Source organism: Bombyx mandarina, chromosome 11, assembly GCF_030267445.1.
Source record: "Bombyx mandarina strain Sakado chromosome 11, ASM3026744v2".
Lineage (NCBI taxonomy): Eukaryota > Metazoa > Arthropoda > Insecta > Lepidoptera > Bombycidae > Bombyx > Bombyx mandarina.
Genome location: NC_143218.1, coordinates 18,060,702 through 18,083,904, shown reverse-complemented (window position 1 = coordinate 18,083,904; position 23,203 = coordinate 18,060,702). Strand labels below are relative to the sequence as shown.

The window sequence follows — 23,203 nt, the reverse complement described above, 5'->3', positions numbered from 1 at the left end:
GGTTTTAAGCGGTTACCAGAGTCCGCACCAAAACATGAATATTGTTGAACGTTAAGTGTTAATTACAAACTAAACAAGTTTTCTTTTTGTTTTTGAATTTAGTTTGAAGTAGCATATTTGAAGTTTTTGTTTATTGCTTAGATGAGTGGACGAGCTCACAGTCCACCTGGTGGTAAGTGGTTACTGGAGCCCATAGACATCTACAACGTAAATGCGCCACCTACCTTGAAATATAAGTTCTAAGGTCTCAGTATAGTTACAACGGCTGCCCCACCCTTCAAACCGAAACGCATTACTACTTCACGGCAGAAATAGTCAGGTTGGTGGTACATATCCGTGCGGACTCACTAGAGGTCCTACCACCAGTAACAAGTGTATGAAAGTGAAGAATGAAAGAAGTGTATGAAACTTTTTGTCTGCATCTTCTCGTATTGTCTGCTTATATGGCTAGTCATTGGTCCGGTCCGCGAGTAGTTGGAATAGCCCGTTAGGCTACCAACGATTAGGTACGAAAAAAAGTCATTGGAGCTAATCAGAAATCTCCGATGTTCTACACTGCCCTTACAAAGCAGACATCTGAAGTCTAAAGCCACAGCAGAGTGACCCCGCTCAGGTAAGCCCGATATCAAAAATTGATTTATTTCATCGAGCATTTCACAGCCCTAGTGTCGAGTTTCTCCCGAACGGAGCGTTGCGCTAGAGCATGCGCGACGTGCACTCTAAAATATTCAAAGAACAAGCGCGGCATTAACGATTCCTGCATTAAATACATAACGGACGCGAACGCCAATATGGCTGCCGATGGGAAAAAAAATATACGGATTAATTTATTATTATGCTAATTAGATTTTTAGTTCTTTTGAATTACTTGTTTGATTTATTTACAACGGCACGCGATATCCTTTCGGAGCGCTAATGGTGTTTATTTTTTCAATTGCTCATGAATAATATACCTTTAAGGTTGTATATTTCTTATTGCAATGTATTAAATCCGTTCCGGGTTGTGAGTGAGGGAGTTAGGTTGGTGGATGACACAGCGTTATTTCAATGTTACTGAAATTTCGACCTCATGTCTTCATGTTCGTTCGTTTGTTCACATTCATATTAGGTATACTGGAAAAGACGAATACCACTTGGCGGGAACACCAAGAAAAATTTTAATGGTAGTTGGTCAGTTGGTTACTATTACCTTTATAGTTAAAGATAACGGATCTGTTTTCAAAGGGCTTCAGCCCGTCACTATTTTCTTTACTTTGGTTGCAGAATGGCTTAAGTCAGTGTCTTGATTAAAAAAATACTGCAACCCAGGAAATTTATAAGAGCGCGCCAACTCTATTACCCTACTACTCTAATGAAAAAAAAAATCTTTTTCGCTTTTAACAAAATTACTTTACGACTCTTTTTTTTTAATATTTCTAATTTAGTCTCTGCGTGTGTTCTTTTAAGTTACCTTTCTTCTAAAATTATGTATATATTTTCCAGATAAGTAAACTTTAATGTGATCTACATAATACGGACATGTGTTCTGACTAGGGGAACCAATAGGCATTCCGTAATACAGACACGAACAGTAAAAGAAAATGTACGGAGAATTTTTAATCGGACATTTACTATTCAAAATCGATTAAATAATCAATGAAGACGATTCTTAAGCAACATCACGTAGCCGAGTTCACGGGCCGGTCCGTCACGATCGAGTCACGGCGTTTCGTAGGCGGAAACCAATTAAAAAAACTTATTAACAACCAAGCTAAGTTGGCACGCGACCGCGTCTGGCTTATTCAAACTCTGCATAGACTATATTAAGCGTTTTTTTTTTTTTTCGATTCTATAAGCTCCCCTTAAGAACACGATTTTACGCGGATCTTGCATCGATTGTGTTAAGAAGCCGTTTACAATGCAATTCAAAAAAAAAAAAAAAACGTTCTGCAAGTCGCACCTGGCGGGAAGACGCAAACCAATCTAGATTACGAAACGACGTAACCGCCTCGCGAGTGCAATCGTAAATCATTACTGATCAAATACAAACAAGGGCTCATAATTGCTTGGAAAGCGGCGCCCGTGGCGAAATTCAGTCAGACAATGCTCACCGCGGTAGAATAAAAGACGGATGATACATTGACGTAACAAGACGCGTAACGTATGGGGATCCGATTTTTTTCCGAGCCCCCGAAAAGCAGGTGACGCAAACTTCACACAGAAAAGGTAAGATTCAATTATTCGAGCAATCAAAAAAAAATTGGGAGCGTTTCTTTTCTTTTTTTTCATGAGAAGGAACCGATTCTATTCTTTTCGAACGCAAGCTGCAGCGCTTGCAGTTTTTATGCCTAAGGACGAATTAAATCAGTCAAACCCCGAATAAGAGAAAGCTTACGAAGGTAATTCATCAAGTTTTGACTAGAAAAAACACGAACGAAATAAATCCAATGAGATATTGAAATGCACAATGGAATTAGCAAGCATTTTCCCGCGACATATCTATACTAATTTATAAATCTACAGTGGTGCGTCCGATTGACTTGAAACTTGGTATCCATATAGAGAAATACATATACTTAATGGATAGGCTAATATTTATATGAGTGTTGGACTCCCTAATAATAATGACAATAAATAATAATGTTAATTTTAAATGCCCAGCGAAGCGGGCGAGTACGGCTAGTTTGCTTTATACGTTTGGATTGTCAACCAATAACACAAAACTTAGTCGTCCGCGACCATGAAAATTCAAGTATTCGTAACGACGGTAATAACATATGACAATAAATAAACAACAACAACAAAAAAAACAATAATAATAAAACAAGGTGTTTAACCCTTTGATTGCCACCTAAGTCACCGATGCCTTAAGTGCTGTTCACCATTTGACTTGAGGAAAGAAGGCGAGGTCTCCGGTCCGAGCCCACAATACCGTTAGCACAAGTAATAGTGCAATATTTAATCTATACATATAAATAAAATTGGAGTGTCTGTTTGTAATATTGAAATAACCGCTTTTTACTACATGCATAAAATATGAATCTATACACGATACATACATCAAAATATTTTTATTTTATTTTGTCTTTCTGTCTGTTTGTTCCGGCTAATCTCTGGAACAGCTGGACCGATTTTAACGGGACTTTCACTGATAGGTAGCTAATGATATAAGGAGTAACTTAGGCTACTTTTCTTTAGACTAGCTTCGCCCCGAGGCGTCACATCGCGGGACTCGACTAGTTTAAAATAAATTCAATGCAATTTCATTGACAAAAAAAAAACGAAACCGAATTTAATTCTCAAAGTCTCTCACGACCATTGTCAAAACGCATACGAGCGTCAATGTAAACAAGGCTTAATGTAACGTTTCTTTAAGAGGGTCGTAAAGACGGGGCATTTTGCGAATTGCTCGTAAATAACACGGAACGTAAGCGATATATGCAATTCCGTTGTTATAGAAACCTAACTAAATCGTTTATGACAATTATTCGAAAAAGCGATGAAGTGTTTTAAGACACTTTTATAGCACGATTAACGTGTTTTATTGCTAATATGAAAATCTTATTATACTGTCGATTCCTTAGAAAAAGTGGAGTCCTTTTTAGAAGGGCAGACTTTTAACCGAATGGATTTAAATATTCGAAACATATAAAAAAGAGAATACTATGACAAAAAAAAAATTAGAACCCTACCTTTTTTTTTATTACCTATTGCTAGTAACCTCGAGGGGTTATGCTAGGAGAGCTCACGGGACTTAACCTGGAACACTTTGCTAACAACTTCCCTGGAAGGAGCAGTGCTTTGCTGAATTTACTGCTGGATCGGAATAACGACCAACTGAGAAGATCCGACGAGAAACTCAGCGGGTTGTGACTATGACTTGTTCGTTGTAATCGACGAGTTCGACGGTGACCGGTGCTTTCCTAATGCCTCATGCCTAAAAGCACCGAGAGTGGATCGGAAAGATCCGGGGTTTTGCACGACGGCGTCTGTTGGCCGTCTGCTCCTTCTCTAATCATTCGCTCATTGCCGAGCATCGTGACGCAGGCGCATCGGCCCGAGGCATGTTCTAATAATCTGTAACTAGTTTCGTCGGTCAGTTGTGTGTAACCTGGACACGAGACTGAGCGACGCCTACACCAGAGTGAGGTCGCACACCTGATCACTCGCAACTTTTCGAGCACCGACCCTTAGGTTGTTTTCCTTCTTTTTTTACCCCTATATCTATATATCGGCTAACGTATAGGTGAGCCCTCGGAGCTCAAACCTGAGGTATTGCTCGCACTGGCCCTAGCAAGAGCAGCGCTTCGCAAAATCTATCACCGGATCAGAAAAGCAACCCACTGAGAAGATTCGGCAAGAAACTCAGTGGGCTGAGTCTGTGGGTTTATTTACTCGTCGAGCCCTTCGCAAGCAACGGGTTCGGCGAGGACGGTGACCGGTGCTTGAGGCACTTAAAAGCACCATTATTGGATCATGAGGATCCGAAATGACACGTGTAGGGTATCATTTTCCACTTTACGGAACTATGAGTCTCTCCAGGTATATAGTAAGAATTACTATATGATCAAAATACTGGAGCAATCTCTGTAGGTATATGGCGTATAGCCTCTGGTAAATTTTTGCTCGTTGAGGATGGAAGCGTTCGTTCGGATGGCCCTCCAAGGAACGCGCAACACGTTCCAGCACGACATCTCATGCCGGAACCAAACTGCGCTATTCGCTATTCGTGATGCGAGCTATTCACGCGCATACGGCGAAGTGTGGAGAGTATATTCGCCAATATTCGCTTTATTCGTACGCATAACATATAAGGACGAATAGCAAATACGCGTATCCGTCGACTTGTCGGTTTTTTGACATACTTCAAAGGACACGAATAAGGCGAATATGCGCATCGACTGCCCACACTTCGGTGAGTCATTCGCTCGCTTGTGACGGTCGTATATCGACGTGTCTTATGACTTGTAATCATCCACCAGCGTTTTCTTTTCGGTCTTTTAGATCTTTTAGTAACTTTGTACAACAAGTATTGGTAAGAAACATTTAGGAAATGATAAATTGCGGCAACTCTCGACACGTCCATCGCTCCACGCAAACAAGACACATATTTGCCTTATTTGGCATAATTCAGCGCACAAGTTCGAAGTGTGGATGGCATGTTTGTTGCTTGCGCGCTTAACATATATTTTGGCGAATACGGCGTAGTCACATAACGAATAGCGCATAACGCAGTGTGGTTCCAGCATCAAACACGTTTATGCGTCGTCTGACAAACCTCTATTAAGTTTCAAGACTCGATGGCATACAGACAGATAAGGAAAACGAAGATGAAATAAATTTGCACTTTCGTCTTCTTGACCCGTACTCAAGAAGAATGAAAGTGCAAATTTTAAGTTATTCGGAAACCCTCCATATTGTGTTAGGTAGGCCCGTGAACCCAAAATTTGAATAGAAAAAAAATCTAAAATATTTTCGTACAAATTCTTAAAGTTTACGTCATTTAGACTTGAAAAAACTTAAACAAGTCACTTACTATTATAACATATCGAAAACAAAACGTTTCAACACAAAACGATAAATTAACTTTATTATATAGAGCCATATCGATGAAAATAGGTTTATTAAGCAGCTTATTAATAACAAACCGACCGCATGCATACAGCTTGTAATCTCTACCGACGAATGTTTATTTATGTTATTCGTAATTGAATGAGGTCGCTCTGTGTATAATAAATATGACCGATGCTGGAATGTCTTTCATAGTTTACGGCAGACTGGCTGAAGCCCGTCGCGTACATTGCCACGCGAAATTTTTGTTTAATTACTTAAGAATGCATTACTGATTATAACTAGTTAATAGTTTTTTTTTATTGCTTACGATGGGTGGACGAGCCCACAGCCCACCTGGTGTTAAGTGGTTACTGAAGCCCATAGACATCTACAACGTAAATGCGTTACCCACCTTGTAATATAAGTTCTAAGGTCTCACTCAGTATAGTAATAACGGCTGCCCCACCCTTCAAACTGAAACGCATTTCTGCTTCACGCGAGAAATAATTATAATAGTTTTTATTCGAGTTCCAATTTTATTCCCATATGTCGTAATGTGGGTAGACATAACCAGTGAGGTGAACCTAACCTGGTCAAAGTAGCTGGTAGGAAATGGATGCGAAAGGGAAGAGATCGAAAAGAATGGAGTCCATATGAAGATACCTACATTCAGCATTGGATGGACACGGGTTGAAGAGAAGAAAAATAAGTCCGGACCAGTTGAATCTGAGGATCATAGGTGTCGGTCTGGCTATCTGCAACGAGAAATAGATGTGCAACCACCACAGCCAAATTTACCACTACCTCCTCATCATTCTGTTTTCGTTACTAAATTCTTCTACCCTTTTTTTCCTACCTTTGCTATTCCTGCCTATGCTTTGAGAGGCTATGTCTAGCGTGTAGGTGAGTTCTCGGAGCTCAAACCGGAGTGTTGCTAACACTAGCCCTACCAAGAGCAGTGCTTCGTAGAATCTACCATCGAATGGGAAACGCGACACACTGAGAAGATCCGGGAGAAACTCAGAGGGCCCCCTATCTTGAGCAGCGTTGATTGAATCCGTATCTTTTGTAACACCGTTCTGCTTATTTCCACCACGAAACAGTCACGCATCTCCGTCTATACTATTACTACTTAACATATCTTAATTCATCTTCAGTATTATCAAGGGAACATTTAAACTGGATACATTACGGATGTAGAATAAAAAGCCTTTTTTCACTTCAAAAAGTTCTCAGCGATGGATAGCGGATTGAGCCTGCCTCAGATATCCTTAATACTCACGAAAAACAGCTACATTAACTTGCCTACTCATTATTAATAATTGTGAAGCCGCAACAGGTTTCTTCCGAAGAAATACACCTCACACATGAATTAATCATGCACGACGTCCGCTGATTCATTCTTAATATTCAGATAACAATATCAGAGACAAATTACGGATAGTATAATTGTTCACAATAACGAGGAGTGTCGAGTTAAAAAAATGTGACTACATAATTTATATAGAAATATAAAATAATAATGAATTCTCATTATTGGTTTCGATCGACACAGGAAAGCCATTTCGAGATTGTTACATTTCTATCAAATAACTAAGCGCGTTAAGATGCTTGGAATAGAGGAAAAAAGACCCTACTATCTCACATGATTTGGTCGGAGCGTGACGCTAATCGTCTGAGACAAAAGGTTAAATCGTTTTGTTTCAGGTAATAATTACTTAAACGGAGATAGAATATGGAAACTGTGTACCACAGGTTTAAAGTGGGTGCGAACATTCACGCTGAGTGGTCCATGGGCTCTGATAACCGCTTAATACAAAGCGACTTGTAACATTAGTTGATAGTTCAAAGAAGCCTCCCCGAGTTAGTGTAACTACTTTCCTGACCTCCATCCATCCGTAATATTCTCTTCAAGCTAAGCGCGTTAAAACGATCACTATACATATATTAAAAATAATAAATAAATAAATAAAATTGGAGTGTCTGTTTGTAATATTAAATAACCGCTATTTAACAAATGCATATTATGTATACACGGTACATACACCAAAAATGTATTCTTAAAAATTTTCGTCTATCTGTCGTTTGTCTGTCTGTTTGTTCCGGCTAATCAGTGGAATGCCTGGACCAATTTTGATGGGACTTTCACTGATAGGTAGCTGATACTATAAGGAGTAACTTTTTATTTATTTTTTTGTCAGGAGGAAATCGCCGGTCTCCCACCCTCCACTGGGGATGGAGGGTGGGGTATGTCGGAGTCGAACCGACTAAAACCTCCTGTCGCTCAACAACCAACGTCCAACCCTCGCATGAGACAGAACTCATGAACAGGCAAGGGGAGGAGAGTGAAGCGTTTAGTGCGGAGCACATCTCTCCCATCACCCTCCCACTCGTAAGGAGTAACTTAGGCTACTTTTTTAGACTAATTTCGCCCTAAAGTATCATCGCGGGGTTCGGTTAGTGGTTTCATATAAAAAGACATTTCAAAGCGACGTCAATAAAGTAATATTTTTTTCGCGTCTATTCACTTATATCTTTTTTTCTATTTATTAAATAGCTCAAAATCCACAAACTTCGTGGATTAGAAAAATATTTGTTAATGAGCTCGTTCGCTTCCGTTTGATACAAAAACTACGTACCAAATCCCTTCGTTTTCGTGGGAATTACACTACGATCATAATAATACAGCGATTTGGACAATAATGAGATACGTTTTCCAATATACTTAGCCTTTTGGAGCCGTAACAAGAGCGTAGCCTGAGGATGTTTTAAAATATGTTTTTAAACGCTTATAAAGAGATTTGGTGTTAAAAAAATGATTTACTTAGTTTCAACAGATTAACAAAATTTTACACAATATATGGGCAGACGACGATTTCAGAATCTACCTTGCATTGAGTGATTGATAATTGTGAAATTGATCTAATTTTTCAAGATGGATGGCACGTACATGAGCTTGATGTCGGGATAGCTGTGACCTTCTTTGCCGGTCCAGAAAAAAAAACATGTGCTTTTCACACATTCTTCTCCTCGCGTCGTTTTCCTCATTACTGAGGGTCGTTCACTCCCCCGCTGCATCAGTTTCTCCCGTACGATTTCCCTCCCTCAAACTCCGCCGTTGCCGGTCCCAAGCCCGAATGAGATAGGAGGAGGGTTGGTATGGAGGAAAACAACCCAACCATAAAAGAAAACAACGCCGAAAATCGGGCGGCGGTCAATTAACCCGATCCCTCTGACACCTGTTGGAGTGGCTCACAGAGACCATGAGGACTTAAATAACCTCTAAAATTCTGCAGTGGAAGGATCTGGGTACCCACCACTAAGTATTTACCCAAGAAAACTCCCTCAATGAACAGTACGATTTACAGATCTAGTTAGTTGAGCGATCTGGCTAACCCCCGGCGCCGCTCGGTAACCGGGCTTTCCACACATAAGTTTTATAATATCTCGCGGGCTGCATCCTATACATATATGTATATGTTTGTCTCTCTTTATTGTCGCTTTATCGTATCATTGAGTTTCAGATCACATCGGTAAAGGAGTCCTAACTAGATGCGTTACGGAAATTCATAAATTCCAAAAACAAGGACGTAATTCTATGAAGTGTGAAGCAATTTCAAATTTACGATCTTATATGAACGCCCAGTGCTACTGACGCGAGCGCATACAAATCACTTCATATTAAAAAAAATAATTGTTATATACTTTCTTTCATTGTAAAGATATGCGTCTTGTCTCCTAGAGTTAAGGTTAACGTTCCACTGTGAACTTAATATACATTTTATTTATAGCATCAAAATGGCGTCTGCAAATTGTCGGCGTAACATTAATACTGTCGTAAAATGGTATTCAAAATAATTCAATCGTTATAAGAAGTTTAATTTTCTTTTATTGCACTGTTTTCGTGAAGATTTAATCAAACCCAGGTTTAATTCGTATACCAAACGCCATGTTTAATATTAAGCTATTTTAAATCGCTAGCATTCCAATCCTAACTCAAAGTGATTCACGTACACAATTACATTTTTATAGTTTTTTTTTTTGTATTTACAAATAAATGGTGTGGAAGGGTTAAACGGATGTTTATATGGAAACGGAATAAAACGCGACCAGAGGAAATACTTTATAAGGACGAACGATCGTAACACAATCGATAATAAAAATCGATTATGGTAAATACGTTACGACGCTAAAGCAGCTGCTAGTTTCGAAACGAGAAAATATTCATGTCGGCGATGTCTACGATTGTTAGAATAAGGCGGTAGTTTTAAATTTTAAGCACATCTATACTTAGAATAATTACACATAGAAACCGAGTCCACCTCCGTAAAGTGAGGCAACTGAAACCTAGCCATATTGGCTAAGTTCATTATTCGGCCCGTCAGTGCTCAAGGACGTGTCGTATTGAAAAGTACTCCCGAAAATTTTATTAAAAATGACGGATTGTTCAATGAACGGATGTCATACATCGGAAAAACACAAGAAAGATAGTAACATTACATTTCACGGGTAAGTAATGCGTATGAACGTATATTTTTACGTAAAACATTCATCAAAATGAAAAATAAATTTCAATAATTTGTAATGCCATAGTTTATGAAAATGTTGCCAACACGGGGAAAAATTCTCACACATTTTGTTGTTAAATTAAAAGTGAAACAGTCTCAATTAGGCAATTACAAGCGCATTTTTTTATTAAATTAAATTGATTAATAAGGAAACAGACAAAAACACAACAAGTTCGCATAATTATAATAATAATATGTAATTTTATGTTTTGGTTTGGTTTTAGGTTTCCTTCCTATCATCGAAGCGACAATTGTTCAGAAAACAGTTTCAGTTGTTACAAGGCTACTGAAATAAATAATTATACTTGTTTTTTTTTTCTTTCTCATAAAGTGTTCTCATCTCGATCACTCTAAGACCCGTATCTATCTATAGACAAGTTATAACTTGAAACATGACTTTTCTCTACAATTCTGGCACTTGTTTGTTTGAGCATAAAATATTTTCTTAGGTCATTCCTTAAGCAAAAGTAACTACTTTGCTTGACTATAGATACAGACGTAAACTAGAATGCTTCTAAGTGAATTAGAATATTCGCGTGTTTTTGTAAGTTACACTATTATTAAATTAAAAAACCGCCCTATAAACAATGCCACCAAAAATAATAACTTTACACCAAATAACGTAAGTATTTTGAAGTAGGTCGTGTGGTGGCGGGTTTAAACAAAAAACAAAAAAAACTATACAAGTTTTATTTTCATCATGCAGGCAATATTCGTGTATTCTGGTAAATAGGTACGTTAGATTATTTAGGATGTAAACAAAACGGGTCACTACCGAGTAGTTTCTATAGACGAATTGCACTTATATTTAGCTCCTAATCGTTTAGGGGATTTATGGGCCTTGTCATCAGTTCAGCAGTAATAATTGATGAGTTCCAAATAAATAAAAGGTGTAATCTAACAATCACATTTGTTCTGTGATCACAAGTAATAGTTTGAAATTCTCTATTTTTAGAGAAAGTTAATATATTGGCAACATTCTTTTTTTCACTGTGTGCGTTTCGTCGAGCGTAAATACAAGTACCTTACGCACACATAGATTATATTTTTGCCTCACTTTTGACAGACCGCTTTGAAGAGAACTATCGTTCTATGTGTAATTATTCTAAGCATCTATACAAGTGGGGACTTTTTGGCGGGAACGTGAGGAGTGAAGTGTGATTTGTTTTATTTTGTCTATTTAGTGTTTTTTCATGTTTAAATGTGTAATAACGGTAATTTATTAACTGTTTGGTATCTGTGAAAGTGCACAAACGTGGGATAATCAAATAAAGCCGTAAAGAACGTAACTTCTCGGGATCCTCCAAAAAGTCCACTGAGAAAGTCTCAGTAAATGACCACCATTTTACTGAGATTATATTTCTTACAAATAAGAATATACTTAAATTAAAATAAGACTTGATCTTAGTCTTAATTACCAGGTCATAAAATCCCTTAAAAAATCTATACAAGTCTTTAAGAGATTGGTTCACGTGAACCAATTTTTTTTTTTTTTTTATTGCTTAGGGTGTGGACGAGCTCACAGCCCACCTGGTGTGAAGTGGTTACTGGAGCCCATAGACATCCACAACGTAAATGCGCCACCCACCTTGAGATATAAGTTCTAAGGTCTCAAGTATAGTTACAGCGGCTGCCCCACCCTTCAAACCGAAACGCATTACAGCTTCACGGCAGAAATAGGCAGGGTGGTGGTACCCACCCGCGCGGACTCACAAGAGGTCCTACCACCAGTAATTACGCAAATTATAATTTTGCGGCTTTCATTTTTATTACACGATGTTATTCCTTTACCGTGGAAGTCAATCGTGAACATTGAACTTGCCATCGGTTGTGTTAATATTTTTTTCCTACCTAATCGCTGGTATCGCTTAAATAGCGATAGGGGGCTATTTCAATTACGCCCGTACGGGTAGGCGAGCTCACGGGCTTAAACTTACGAGAATTTGCCTACACTAGCCCTAGCAAGAGCAGTGCTTCGCTGAATCTACTACAGGATCGCAATTGTGTTAATTGTCGGAGTCGCTGTCATCAGGCACAACGAACATAATAAGTATTTATAGTAAGAAAATCAATGTGCTTATATGAAATACTTTATTTAAAGCGCACCAAGACTTTTTTATCTGAGAACAGAACTACGCGAGTCTTTTTTTTTTAAATAAAAAGACAGGTACTTTTTAATAGAAGTGCAGGTAGTTTTTTTGTTAAATTAAAAGCATGTACGTTACTTGGGTGTGCGTTTTTGTATACCTACTGAAGTTTGCCGGTTGAAATATAGCCGTAAATTTTGCGCTGCCGAAGAAACTAGATTTCTTTGATATTTTTAATAAATAAAAAATTTATCGGACGTTAAATAGTGACACAGGATTTTCTTTTATTTGGCAATTGAAAACAACCGAGCACACGCCCCCCCAGATGTGAAGTCGTCACCTTCGCTCATGTAGTTCAGCAATGCCAGGGGTTTAGAAGTCCATTCCAGAGCCAAACGGTACGTGGAAGAAAGGATCTTTGGAAACACACTGTGGATGAACTCCGTTGTGGAGGCGATGCGATGGTAAAAACGTAATGACGGTCTTTTTTAAATGATAAGAGTCTGGAGTTTTAAAAATCTCAAATGGAAGTAGTAGCTAGCTGGTATGAGTGAATAATTCAATTACATTGATTTTCCTTCAGGCAACATATTCGGAATTCGGATACTTTAAATAAATATATTCTAGAATTGTTTGTCGTTGAATCGAATATTATTTGAAATTTATCGTTTGAAAAATTTGAATTATATATCTAATTTATTACTATTAGCGACATCTAGTGAGGAACACAGAAACGTAAAATACCAATTCACCATTACAAATAATTATTTATATGTTAAAAAGACATGTGCTATATGCATTATTTTAGTGTATAGTTATTAAAATATCAGAATATGTGTCTGTAGAGGTTTGAAATTTTGCGCATTTCCTTGCACGGGCGTCCTCTATGAGCAGACTGAGAAATTAAGAGTTTTAGACTACTTGATCACAGAGGGCAATAGTTACTTACCGACGCCATCTAGCGTTCAATAGCAACATGGCGTACTCGCTTGGTCAGCAACAATCCGAACAGCGCCATCTAGCGAAACACTGCATCCAATGTACACCACAACACATTTTTGTAACACAAATATTTTCTTACACGTTTTGTTTTAGTAATTAAAACCACAATAATACAATAATATCCTCCGTGATTTTGGCACTTTCTTTTTCGTGGCACTTTTATTACACTTCCACATGTTGTTTGTTATTTGTGGCAATTTTTTCACCTGTAACAAGAAAAAAGGCACACTTTATTAATGTATTATATTTTTGCTTTCTAATAAGATGTCCTACTATTCTAGAATAGGTTTAAGCATAATAGGCACAACAAGGAAATTCACAGTACATGTAGTGAATATTTAATGAGGCTTCAAATTATTTGAAATGAAGCACAGAAACCAATTTTGTCGACTAACAAAACTGTTATCAATACCAATCTCTTAACCAAAATTTAATACTCTCCTGGCAATTCAATTTGAATTGCATTAAAAATATACACAGTAGAAGTTTTTGGTATATTTTCAAAAGTAGTTTACAATTTATCATATTGGCCTAAATTTATTTATTAAATTTAATATGCCATTCACATGTCCTTTAAGCATTTTCCAGGTGATTACACTATTTAATATTTAATATAATCTACAGAAAGTTACTACTAAACAATAAAAAGTTTTATTTACTAATGTATTTTTCTTTCATAAACATTAAAAACATGGGTATGGTGATTTTTTAAGGATTTAAAAAGACCATATTATCATGATTCTAATAATTAGACCATTAGCACTTGGCTACAACAGGCATTTTAATGTCATGTTTTTGTTTATTTTTTCAGTCCACCATTATTATTTTTCTTTCATTTATAAAGTAATTTTATAGTATTAGTGGTCTATATTACTTAATAATATCAATAAATCTTTATAACATTAAATTATAATAATATTGTGTGGAGATTGGTAATTTGGGCATGTGCTTTTACTAGAATGTAGGTTAACCAATCAATTTGAAATAATATTTGATTTTTTTACAATTTCGGGCCACAGTGACGCAATAAATGAAACACGCGAAATGCCCGTATGATTATTCAGACGATAGAAACTTTGCAACCTGCATAAAATAAACACAAACAATGTGACCTTTCTTCAATGCCCTTCACAATTTTTCATGTTTTTGACGTGTTTATTTTCTTTCAATTTATTAAAACACAAAGGTACGTACCACTAACACTTCATCCGACGTAAATGTTTCAGAATATCTGCATAACATTGAGCTAAGCACGGCGTAAATAGGAAAATATCGAAACCAACCTAAGTTTTCGTCACACATTTCTAGCCACGTTTTTATACAAAAATGATATTAACGACTATCTAATATGCTTGAATTTAAAAATTAGAATACTTTTCTTTATACTAATTTACTTTTCATGCAGTAAAATGACTGAGATTTTAAGTTAAGAGTTAAAAAATGCAAGCACGTGCACTCGACAATGCAATTATATGCACCGCATAAATAAATACTTAAAACAACAATATAACGTTAGGTTGGCCTGCCACACACAATTGCTTTCATATAAAACAATATCCACAAAATAATTCACTTCTTTACATGTAAACTTTATAACCAATTCGAATTACAGCGGCTGAAAAAACTACACAAAGAAAACATATGATCGATCGAAATTGAAGTGCACATGGACTTGTCTATGGAATCTATGGTTTGTTCTACTGTCATTTTTGAAGTTAGAAGTTTCAAATTTTCGTCTTTTTAGGTGGCGCTACTTACGAAAAACGAAACATGCGAGCAAAAAGCTACTCGAAGATTGAGCTTAGAATTTCGAGGTGGCCATATAAATGGCTTTTATTGTTTCACTATCTATATTTAGTCTTTCTAGAGATTTTCGAACAGCAGGAATTTTAGTTGATTAAAATGAGGGTCTTCCCATGAAACCATGAAAAAAAGCCCGATCAGAAGATCAAATAGTATTAGTATTTTAATAATTTAAATGGTGACAAACATCACAAGCCTTAAGAATTTTCTCTTCGACCAGAGAACACATTCAGTATTTAAATTGTAATTTGGTACATTCTTACCAGAGTTTGGATCCGCCACAAGGTCTGAATGTTTAACAAGAAGTTTCATAAGTTCAATTTCAGAAAATATCCAATTACTTTATTAAAAGATTATTTCATTTTATTCCAACTCATTCAAGTTTATGTAGTTTATGAAATCAATTCATTAATATTATTTCAGGTTATATTTAAATTTAAATAAATTAATTCGTTTCATTTTCGTATAATAAATCGTTTATGCCTTTTTTAACGTATTATATTTTTGTATCGGCAGTTATCATAGAATAAATAAAGCACGCTAAAAACACGAAATCTACTGACGAAATTTTCAAGATGAGCTTGAATATACAAAGCTTTTAAACCAGAGCGCTCGGACTGTCGAACAAAATAAAAGTTCAGTAGAAGATTAAATTAAGATTTGGCTTAGAAGGCAGACAAATTCAAGCCATTAAATTAATAAAAAACAGCATATATTTCTAAAACTCACCTACGCTAAAATGTGACTGAGTCTTTTGGGTGTAAATAATTTCTACCTTTAGCATGTTGATGTCATTATGGCCTGAAATTTAAAACACTACATTAAATTTTTTCAACCAAATTAATTATCTTAGGGCTTAACAAAAATTAAAATTTTACCGGATCATTTTCAATCCAGAGGCTCTCAAATTCCTTTTCAAATTTACCAACAATATTTGGATGTGAAGTAACTATTACACTCTCATGATTAGATACCATAGCATGGGTGGACCAATTTAATGAACCGGACATAACGAAACCTTTAACAGATTTATATTTCGTTGTTTGTTTTGCACTTTTATTGCATTGAGAATACACATTCAACTTTTCAGCATAGGTCTTTAAGGTGTTTTTGCGTTTAATAGCCTTAGGCCCATCAATGATGCAGAATTTGTGATGCATTAGTATTGATTTCTTGCTTGTTTGTATTTGGATGAAACCTGCAATAACAAGGTAAAAATTGAAATAGTGAGGCACATCTCACAATAATAAGGCCAGGAGATCTTGCAAGATAGCAGTTCCTCTTGATATTAATCAGAACCGATACCCTTAACTGCGGCCGTGGCTAGCTTGAAATTTAGCGGATTGTGTCTCAAGTTCAAGATACCTTTAACAGGGCAACAAGGTTTACGCCTTCAAGATATTTGCTCATAAATGGAAATGTACTTTAATATTTGTGAAAATTATTGCTTCAGCAATCGAGTATTTGATAAAACTTAAATACTCACTATATTCTTTCAGCTTCTTGATTTGTGACGGCGGTGTGTAAGCCATGTCGCTGTCAACGACTATTCTCACCAAAATGTGTTTTTGTCCTAGTCGTATAATCTGCTCAGCAATTTCGTTGCTCGTGATAAGATACATACAAACGTCTAGCGTTTCTCTCGCTGACTTTATGTATTTAATCAACTTGAAACAATTTAATTCACGACTTTCACATATGGTTATTTCTTTGTTTGGTGGTACTCTGATGGTATGACGAATAACATCGTCCGAAAATAAGATGACATCGTTTATTTCACGATTTCTGTTAGTTAGCAGTTCGCAAGAGTCGTTGATGTTAAATTCAGGAGATGATTTTGCCTTTTCGTTGAAAAAATAATTGTAAATCTTTTTGGCTACCTGTGAAGCGACGATCACAGCGGCTGCAGTTGTCAGGAAAAACTTTGTACTTTTGAAGTCCATTATTATTATTGCACTTTAAAATATATGTACAAACCGCAAAGTTTTAAAATACTAAATTACATCCAAAGCCCACCATGCTGTCCACGCATTTGTAAACTGTCGATCTTAAGCTTTTTTTAACTACCCTCGAAATGCTGTTTTTCCAGATTTATTTTTAATATTTTGATGCTATATGAAATGAGTCAATGCAATAAGGAAATTTCGCAGCTTTAGTTAAAAATCTGAGCATTAGTAATTGAAGGGTTCAAAGTTATGGTTAAAATTTAAATTAATTGAATTTTTGTCTGTGTCCTGCTTAGAGTGTTGATCCGTGATCTGGCCTATTCATCTAAAGGAGACATAATATTAAGCCATTGAAGGTTATGGAGTTTATTGAGAGCGAAAAATTAGAAGAAGACCGCCTTTAAGATAAAAAATTTGAATTTAGAAAAATAATTAAATAGAAACTTTAAATTCGTAAACTTCTAGTACCTATGTAAAGCAATATCATTCATTTTGCTGCAATTTTCAAGAAATTTTTGTATTTTATGTACCTCTAAGCACAGGATTCTCACTCAATGCGATCATCGTTGACATTGACAATTTGACATGTCAAATAATCTGAGTTCTCAGTTTGATTTTGATTGATCAAGTTTGAAAATAAGAGATAAAATAAACAAAGGTGCTTGCTCGGTTCATAAATTGTTGCATCGTTATGTGACAATAGCGTACCAATTGTAGTTGGAGTTTGTGTCATAAATCTTAAGAAAAAGCCGTCGATTATTCAAAGAAAAAATATAGAAAAACCAATACAACAAACTACCGTTTACGGCCATTTCTGAAAAACGATCAATGAAGCTTACCGTGTATTTTGACTAAAGAAAATGCCTAAAATACCATATAAACCAGAAAAGTCTGGTGGAAATGACGATGACTACGAAATTGTTTCGTTCGATGATTTTTCCGACAAATCTCCGGGTTCGAAAACTGATTTATTAACTTTGAATGATAACATAAATTATCGTCTCTGTTACGAAGCAGATAAACAATCAAAATATCTAGAAAACAATGGAGAATCATCCAAAGGTATTGACAGTCATACAGAAACGTCGCTGAATGGAGCAAGAAATGGATCATTCAGAAAATTATCAAATTCTTTTGTCCCATTCGGAAAATCCGGCGGGAAGACTCACACGCCGTTATTTAGCGGCGTTAAGTCTAAGAATGAAAATGAATCTTCATCTAGAGAACACAGGTAAGTGATTATCTCATTAACCATTTCATATTAAGATTTCCCACTTTTATAAGAAGACTGTCACTTTATCAATGTGTTTTTGTGATAGTGGTGCCACATCTTAGCGCGCGAATAAACTACACTCTTGCAAAAACCCCTGTTGTCGTAATTCTAATAATTATTTTTAATTTTTTTGAGTGTAGAACTACTCATTACTCTTTGAGAATACTCTTGTCAGATATTTTATAGTCCAAATTAAACTATCATCATATATTTAGTAAAAGTTTAGTACACAGTAATGCAGTAAAAATTATAAGTTTTAAGAATAAATTTTCAGTAATGATAGAACTTTTCTCCAACATGGTACTTTTCTTGCTCGTAATGGAAAGGAAGCCACTCTCAGCCTATTATTGAACTGATAGGTCTTAATGTCTGATGAGTAAAGTAATGGTGACTCCCCTGGTACCAGTCCAGAATGTCCTATTTTAGTTCTTTGTCTATAACAATTGGCCATGAGTTTGATACATCACAACTACTCATGGAAATGAAGCTTAGTGACTATTGTAATATTAATAGTAAAAACAGATTATTATATAAAGGGAATCAAGTGACCAGACAACAAGTGACATGCAATTTTGATAACTGCATCCCTCTAATAATGTAAATTTTTATCATTTTCACAAAATAATAGATGATGATAGCAAAGTTTAATGTAAGAATTATCTCAACATGAGATAGCGTTCATAAAGGAAGGAGGATTTGAAGGAGCTATCTTAAAAAAAGTATTTTTGACTAACAAATTTAAAAAATAGAAATAGTTCAGTAGTTTGTAACAAAAAATGCACAGTTTATTAGAAATAACTTGGCTTCTAGCCATATCTATTTTGGTAACATTTTTTGTGCAATTCATGAATGTTTGAGGCATGGAAGCAATAGGAATGAAATAATTTACAGAATGTCAGTGTAAATGTTGTATCAATTGCAAGTAGTAAATGATAGATAAAAATGTATCAAACTGAAAGCAAACCATATTTGTTAATACTTAATAGACACACTCAATGTTTATATTTAAGCAGGACAAAGTACAAATGAATAATCAGGTCACATTTCCTTTGTTAAAATTATCTTTAGATTACAAACAGAACCTAATAATAAATTGAACTTTGTACAGAATAATATCTAACTGTTCAAATATAGGTTAAAGTGTCTTGCAGTAGAAACCATTGTTTCCTTATTTGAAGTTTAGATATAGATTGTTTCCTTGTTTTCTGGAATCAATGTACTTGTTTTCTGGGATCAATGTATTTAGATATAAATTTGAATTGGAAAAATGAATAAACCTTCTATTAAATTAAATTAAGCCTTTGAATTACATTTATAATTTCTAATTGTTCAATGAAGACATGCAAAATATTTGTTAAAATACTCTTCAACAATATTTTTTACAGTTTACATATAAAATTATTCTTCATCGCTTTCTTTATTACTGACGGTTGTGACCTTCATACTTGACCATGGCTTGCCTCATGAGCTGTTTTCACTTCGTCCGATCCTCAGCTACTCGTAGGGCGGTTGAGACTGGTAGCCCAGTTAGGGTGGTTATTTGGTCACAAAAGCGGCTAGATGACCGTCCCAGTGACTTTCTCTCCACCTTGCCCGCCATAATCACTTTGTCTAAGTTATACAGCTGTCGGTCTGCAAGGTGAGCAAAGTAGCCGAGGATCCTCTGGTAGCAGATTGTTGAGAGCCTTCGCATCCGAGTCAGGCTCTCGACGTCTAAAATTGGTCTGATTTGAAAAATTATTTCAGTGTCAGATAGCTTATTTATTTAGGAAGGCTATAGGCTGTACTTAGTCTGGCCATAAATACTGTTACAATTAAAAATAAACAAAGTATTACATTTCAATTTGGAATCTGTCATTTTTATATGATTGCTATGAGTTTTCTCATTTTGGCGCCAATACATTGTACAATATTTTGCGATATTAAAATGGAGTAGGGTGATAAAGAGAACCGAATCGCTGTGATTGCATTACACAAAGTAGGCATGGAGCCAAATGCAATTTTTAAAACTCTCCATATGCTTGGTATTAGTAAAATGTTTGTTTTATTTTATATGATTGAAGGATTACTGGTGGCCCGGAGGCCTTTCCAGTTTCACCAGGACAGGTGGGCGAGCAAAGGCTCAGCCAGGAGGGCTAATAAAATGTTTGTGTACCGGGCTATTAATAGGTGCAATGAGACCTCCTCTGTTTGTGACAGAAAAATATCTGGCCGTCCACGTAGTGTTCGTACGAAAAAGGTGGTTAAAGCAGTAAGGGAAAGAATTCGAAGAAATCCTGTCCGAAAGCAAAAGATTTTATCTCGGGAGATGAAGATTACACCTAAAACCATGTCGCGTATTTTAATAGATGACTTAGGACTTGCAGCCTATAAGAGACGTACTGGTCATTTCTTAACTGATAATTTAAAAGAGAATAGGGTGGTTTAGCGGTAGGCAGCGGCTTGGCTCTGCCCCTGGCATTGCTGAAGTCCATGGGCGACGGTAACCACTCACCATCAGGTGGGCCGTATGCTTGTCTGCCTACAAGGGCAATAAAAAAAAAATAAAAAAAAATCGAAACAACTACTGAAGCGGTACGCAAAGGGAGGTCATAGAAAAATGTTGTTTACTGATGAGAATTTTTTTACAATTGAGCAACATTTTAACAAACAAAATGACGGTGTTTATGCTCAAAGCTCTAAGGAAGCTTCCCAATTAGTCGACAGAGTACAACGTGGGCACTATCCGACTTCAGTGATGGTTTGTGGGGTATTAGCTATGAAGGAGTGGCTGCGCTATACTTTTGTGAAAAGGTATCAAAACATCGGCATAAGTGTATCAAGATACCATTCTTGAGAAAGTAGTGAAGCCCCTTAACAACACCATGTTCAATAATCAAGAATGGTTCTTCCAGCAAGATTCGGCGCCAGGTCATAAAGCTCGGTCTACGCAGTCTTGGTTGGAAACGAACGTTTCGGACTTCATGAGAGCTGAAGACTGGCCGTCGTCTAGTCCCGATCTTAGCCCGCTGGATTATGATTTATGGTCAGTTTTAGAGAGTACGACTTGCTCTAAACGCCATGATAATTTGGAGTCCCTAAAACAATCCGTACGATTGGCAGTGAAAAATTTTCCCATGGAAAGAGTGCGTGCTTCTATTGATAACTGGCCTCAACCAATGGAGACCACTTCGAATAAGCTTTTTATACTTTGAATTGTTTTATATTTATGTATTAAACTAACACACTGTAAAAGTAATAAATGTTATTTGCCATAGAATTTTTTTTGTTTTCCTTTGTAACAGTATTTATGGCCAGACTAAGTATAACATCACGACAAGACTAATGCACGCGGAGAACCAATAAAGAATGTTTCAAAATCGTTTTTTTTTCCCTTTTGAGAGCTTCCACTGCGTGCGCTGCGGAAACGGTTAAAGTTTCGCTAAAATAATTTATGAGGGAATTGTTCCCCTTTAAAAGATCTAAAAAAAATTCCGCGACAGACTGTCTATATGTTAAGGTCTATAACGTTTTTTATGCTAACCAAATTCGTTCTAAAATAAAGCATTATTTGTGAAAGTGTTTTATAAAGATAAAGGAAGTATATCTATCCAAATAAATACATTTTTCACTACACAAATCACTTCAAGAGATAGGCTTTGACAATAATAGATATTTCTGGATTTCTCCAGGATCTCAGCATCAGATCTTGATGATTACAAGACCATTCGGGAAGTCTACCCTTTCGAACAAAAAAAAGAAAAAAGAATTATCCGAATCGGTTCAAGCATTCTCGAGAAATCGGTGAACATGGATAAACAATAATTATGGTCGAATGATAACTTCCTCTTTTGAAGTCGGTTAAAAAGCGTGATTTTGGTACCTTAAATAACTCCTTAACATTATATTATTCAAAAATATTTTCACTTTCTACGTAAATGAAGAGGCGGGTAAAATTTAGCGTTATGCCAAAGTAACTATTCCACGCGGACGAAGTCGCAGGCAAAAGCTAGTATACTTATATATGTATACAGAATCTGTTCAACATGTGTTTATGTGTGAATCGAACCCACTTAGCTTCTGCACCTCTGCTGTGTTGGGAGCTTCAACTACTGTACCACTGAGTCTGTCAGTCTCATTATTAACTCAAATTATTGTGATGTGTAGACTATAGAGACAAATTGCTATTTACATCAACTAATGCTATTTAAATTGCTATTTAAATCAAACCCGCAAAATTATAATTTGCGTAATCCATGGTGGTAGGACCTCTTGTGAGTCCGCACGGGTAGGTACCACCACCCTGCCTATTTCTGCCGTGAAGCAGTAATGCGTTTCGGTTTGAAGGGTGGGGCAGCCGTTGTAACTATACTGAGACCTTAGAACTTATATCTCAAGGTGGGTGGCACATTTACGTTTTAGATGTCTATGTGCTCCAGTAATCACTTAACACCAGGTGGGCTGTGAGCTCGTGCACCCATCTAAACAAAACAAAAAACTAACTATTGAATTTCCTGGAATAGATCCTAAATACTAGAATCAACATCATTAAGTTTCAATCTTTTTAAAATTTACAACAAAATAAAAACGATTCATTTGTTTCAGATATCAACGATTTTCAGAAAATCGCACGTTTATGCAGAGAGTCTGCGATATGATGCCTGGAACGGGTTCAAGTGTACTAGCCATAATCTTGTTGTGCGGGTTGTCCCTTGCAAGTTATTGGGCAGTCGGCGGTACCATCGGCGGGTCCTGGGGCGAGGAGCATTACAAGTAAAATAAGTTTAAGTAAACTAATTATTTGTTTTTTTTATTCTATAGTTCTTGTTGCAGCTGGTGGCAATTTTCATGCATTCATACGGTTTTTCAATAGTTATTATTGGCACCATAAATATTAACTCTCTCATGTAGATTTGATCCTTCTTCCTATATTCATATATGGTTTGTAATGCAAGGTAGTTAAGATTCTCTCAATTTCGAATCAAGTGCTTAATGCTTTTTTAATGTTATTGT

General features: G+C 36.2%; 2 protein-coding genes and 1 long non-coding RNA gene across 5 annotated transcripts in view; 2 read left to right on the top strand and 1 right to left on the bottom strand.

Moving 5' to 3' along the window:
• Nucleotides 1-17,071, bottom strand: part of LOC114243269 (mitochondrial cardiolipin hydrolase) — a 169,367-nt gene extending 152,296 nt beyond the window's left edge. The window contains exons 1-4 of one of the 3 annotated variants that reach the window (XR_016323812.1): nucleotides 16,479-17,071; nucleotides 15,871-16,190; nucleotides 15,722-15,793; nucleotides 13,137-13,395 (exon numbers count right to left, since the gene is read on the bottom strand). Coding sequence is in view for 1 of the 3 variants with exons in the window: in XM_028174689.2 (XP_028030490.2) it covers nucleotides 15,770-15,793; nucleotides 15,871-16,190; nucleotides 16,479-16,935 (801 nt within the window). In the remaining 2 variants the exon portion in view is untranslated. Of the gene's footprint in view, nucleotides 1-13,136; nucleotides 13,396-14,383; nucleotides 14,436-14,722; nucleotides 14,826-15,717; nucleotides 15,794-15,870; nucleotides 16,191-16,478 lie in introns of those variants that run through there. The other 2 variants (XR_016323813.1, XM_028174689.2) reach the window with 2 other exon arrangements.
• On the top strand, nucleotides 9,913-10,410 carry LOC114240215 (uncharacterized). The gene is made up of 2 exons (XR_016323814.1): nucleotides 9,913-10,041; nucleotides 10,325-10,410. It is a non-coding gene; the product is annotated as an uncharacterized LOC114240215 (long non-coding RNA).
• A 466-nt stretch (nucleotides 17,072-17,537) lies between the features above and the next one.
• The window catches only part of LOC114243285 (uncharacterized), a 49,651-nt gene continuing 43,985 nt past the window's right edge, over nucleotides 17,538-23,203 (top strand). The window contains exons 1-2 of the mRNA XM_089731141.1: nucleotides 17,538-18,169; nucleotides 22,796-22,963. Of these exons, the coding sequence (XP_089587267.1) occupies nucleotides 17,799-18,169; nucleotides 22,796-22,963 (539 nt within the window). The 5' untranslated portion in view covers nucleotides 17,538-17,798. The remainder of the gene's footprint in view (nucleotides 18,170-22,795; nucleotides 22,964-23,203) is intronic.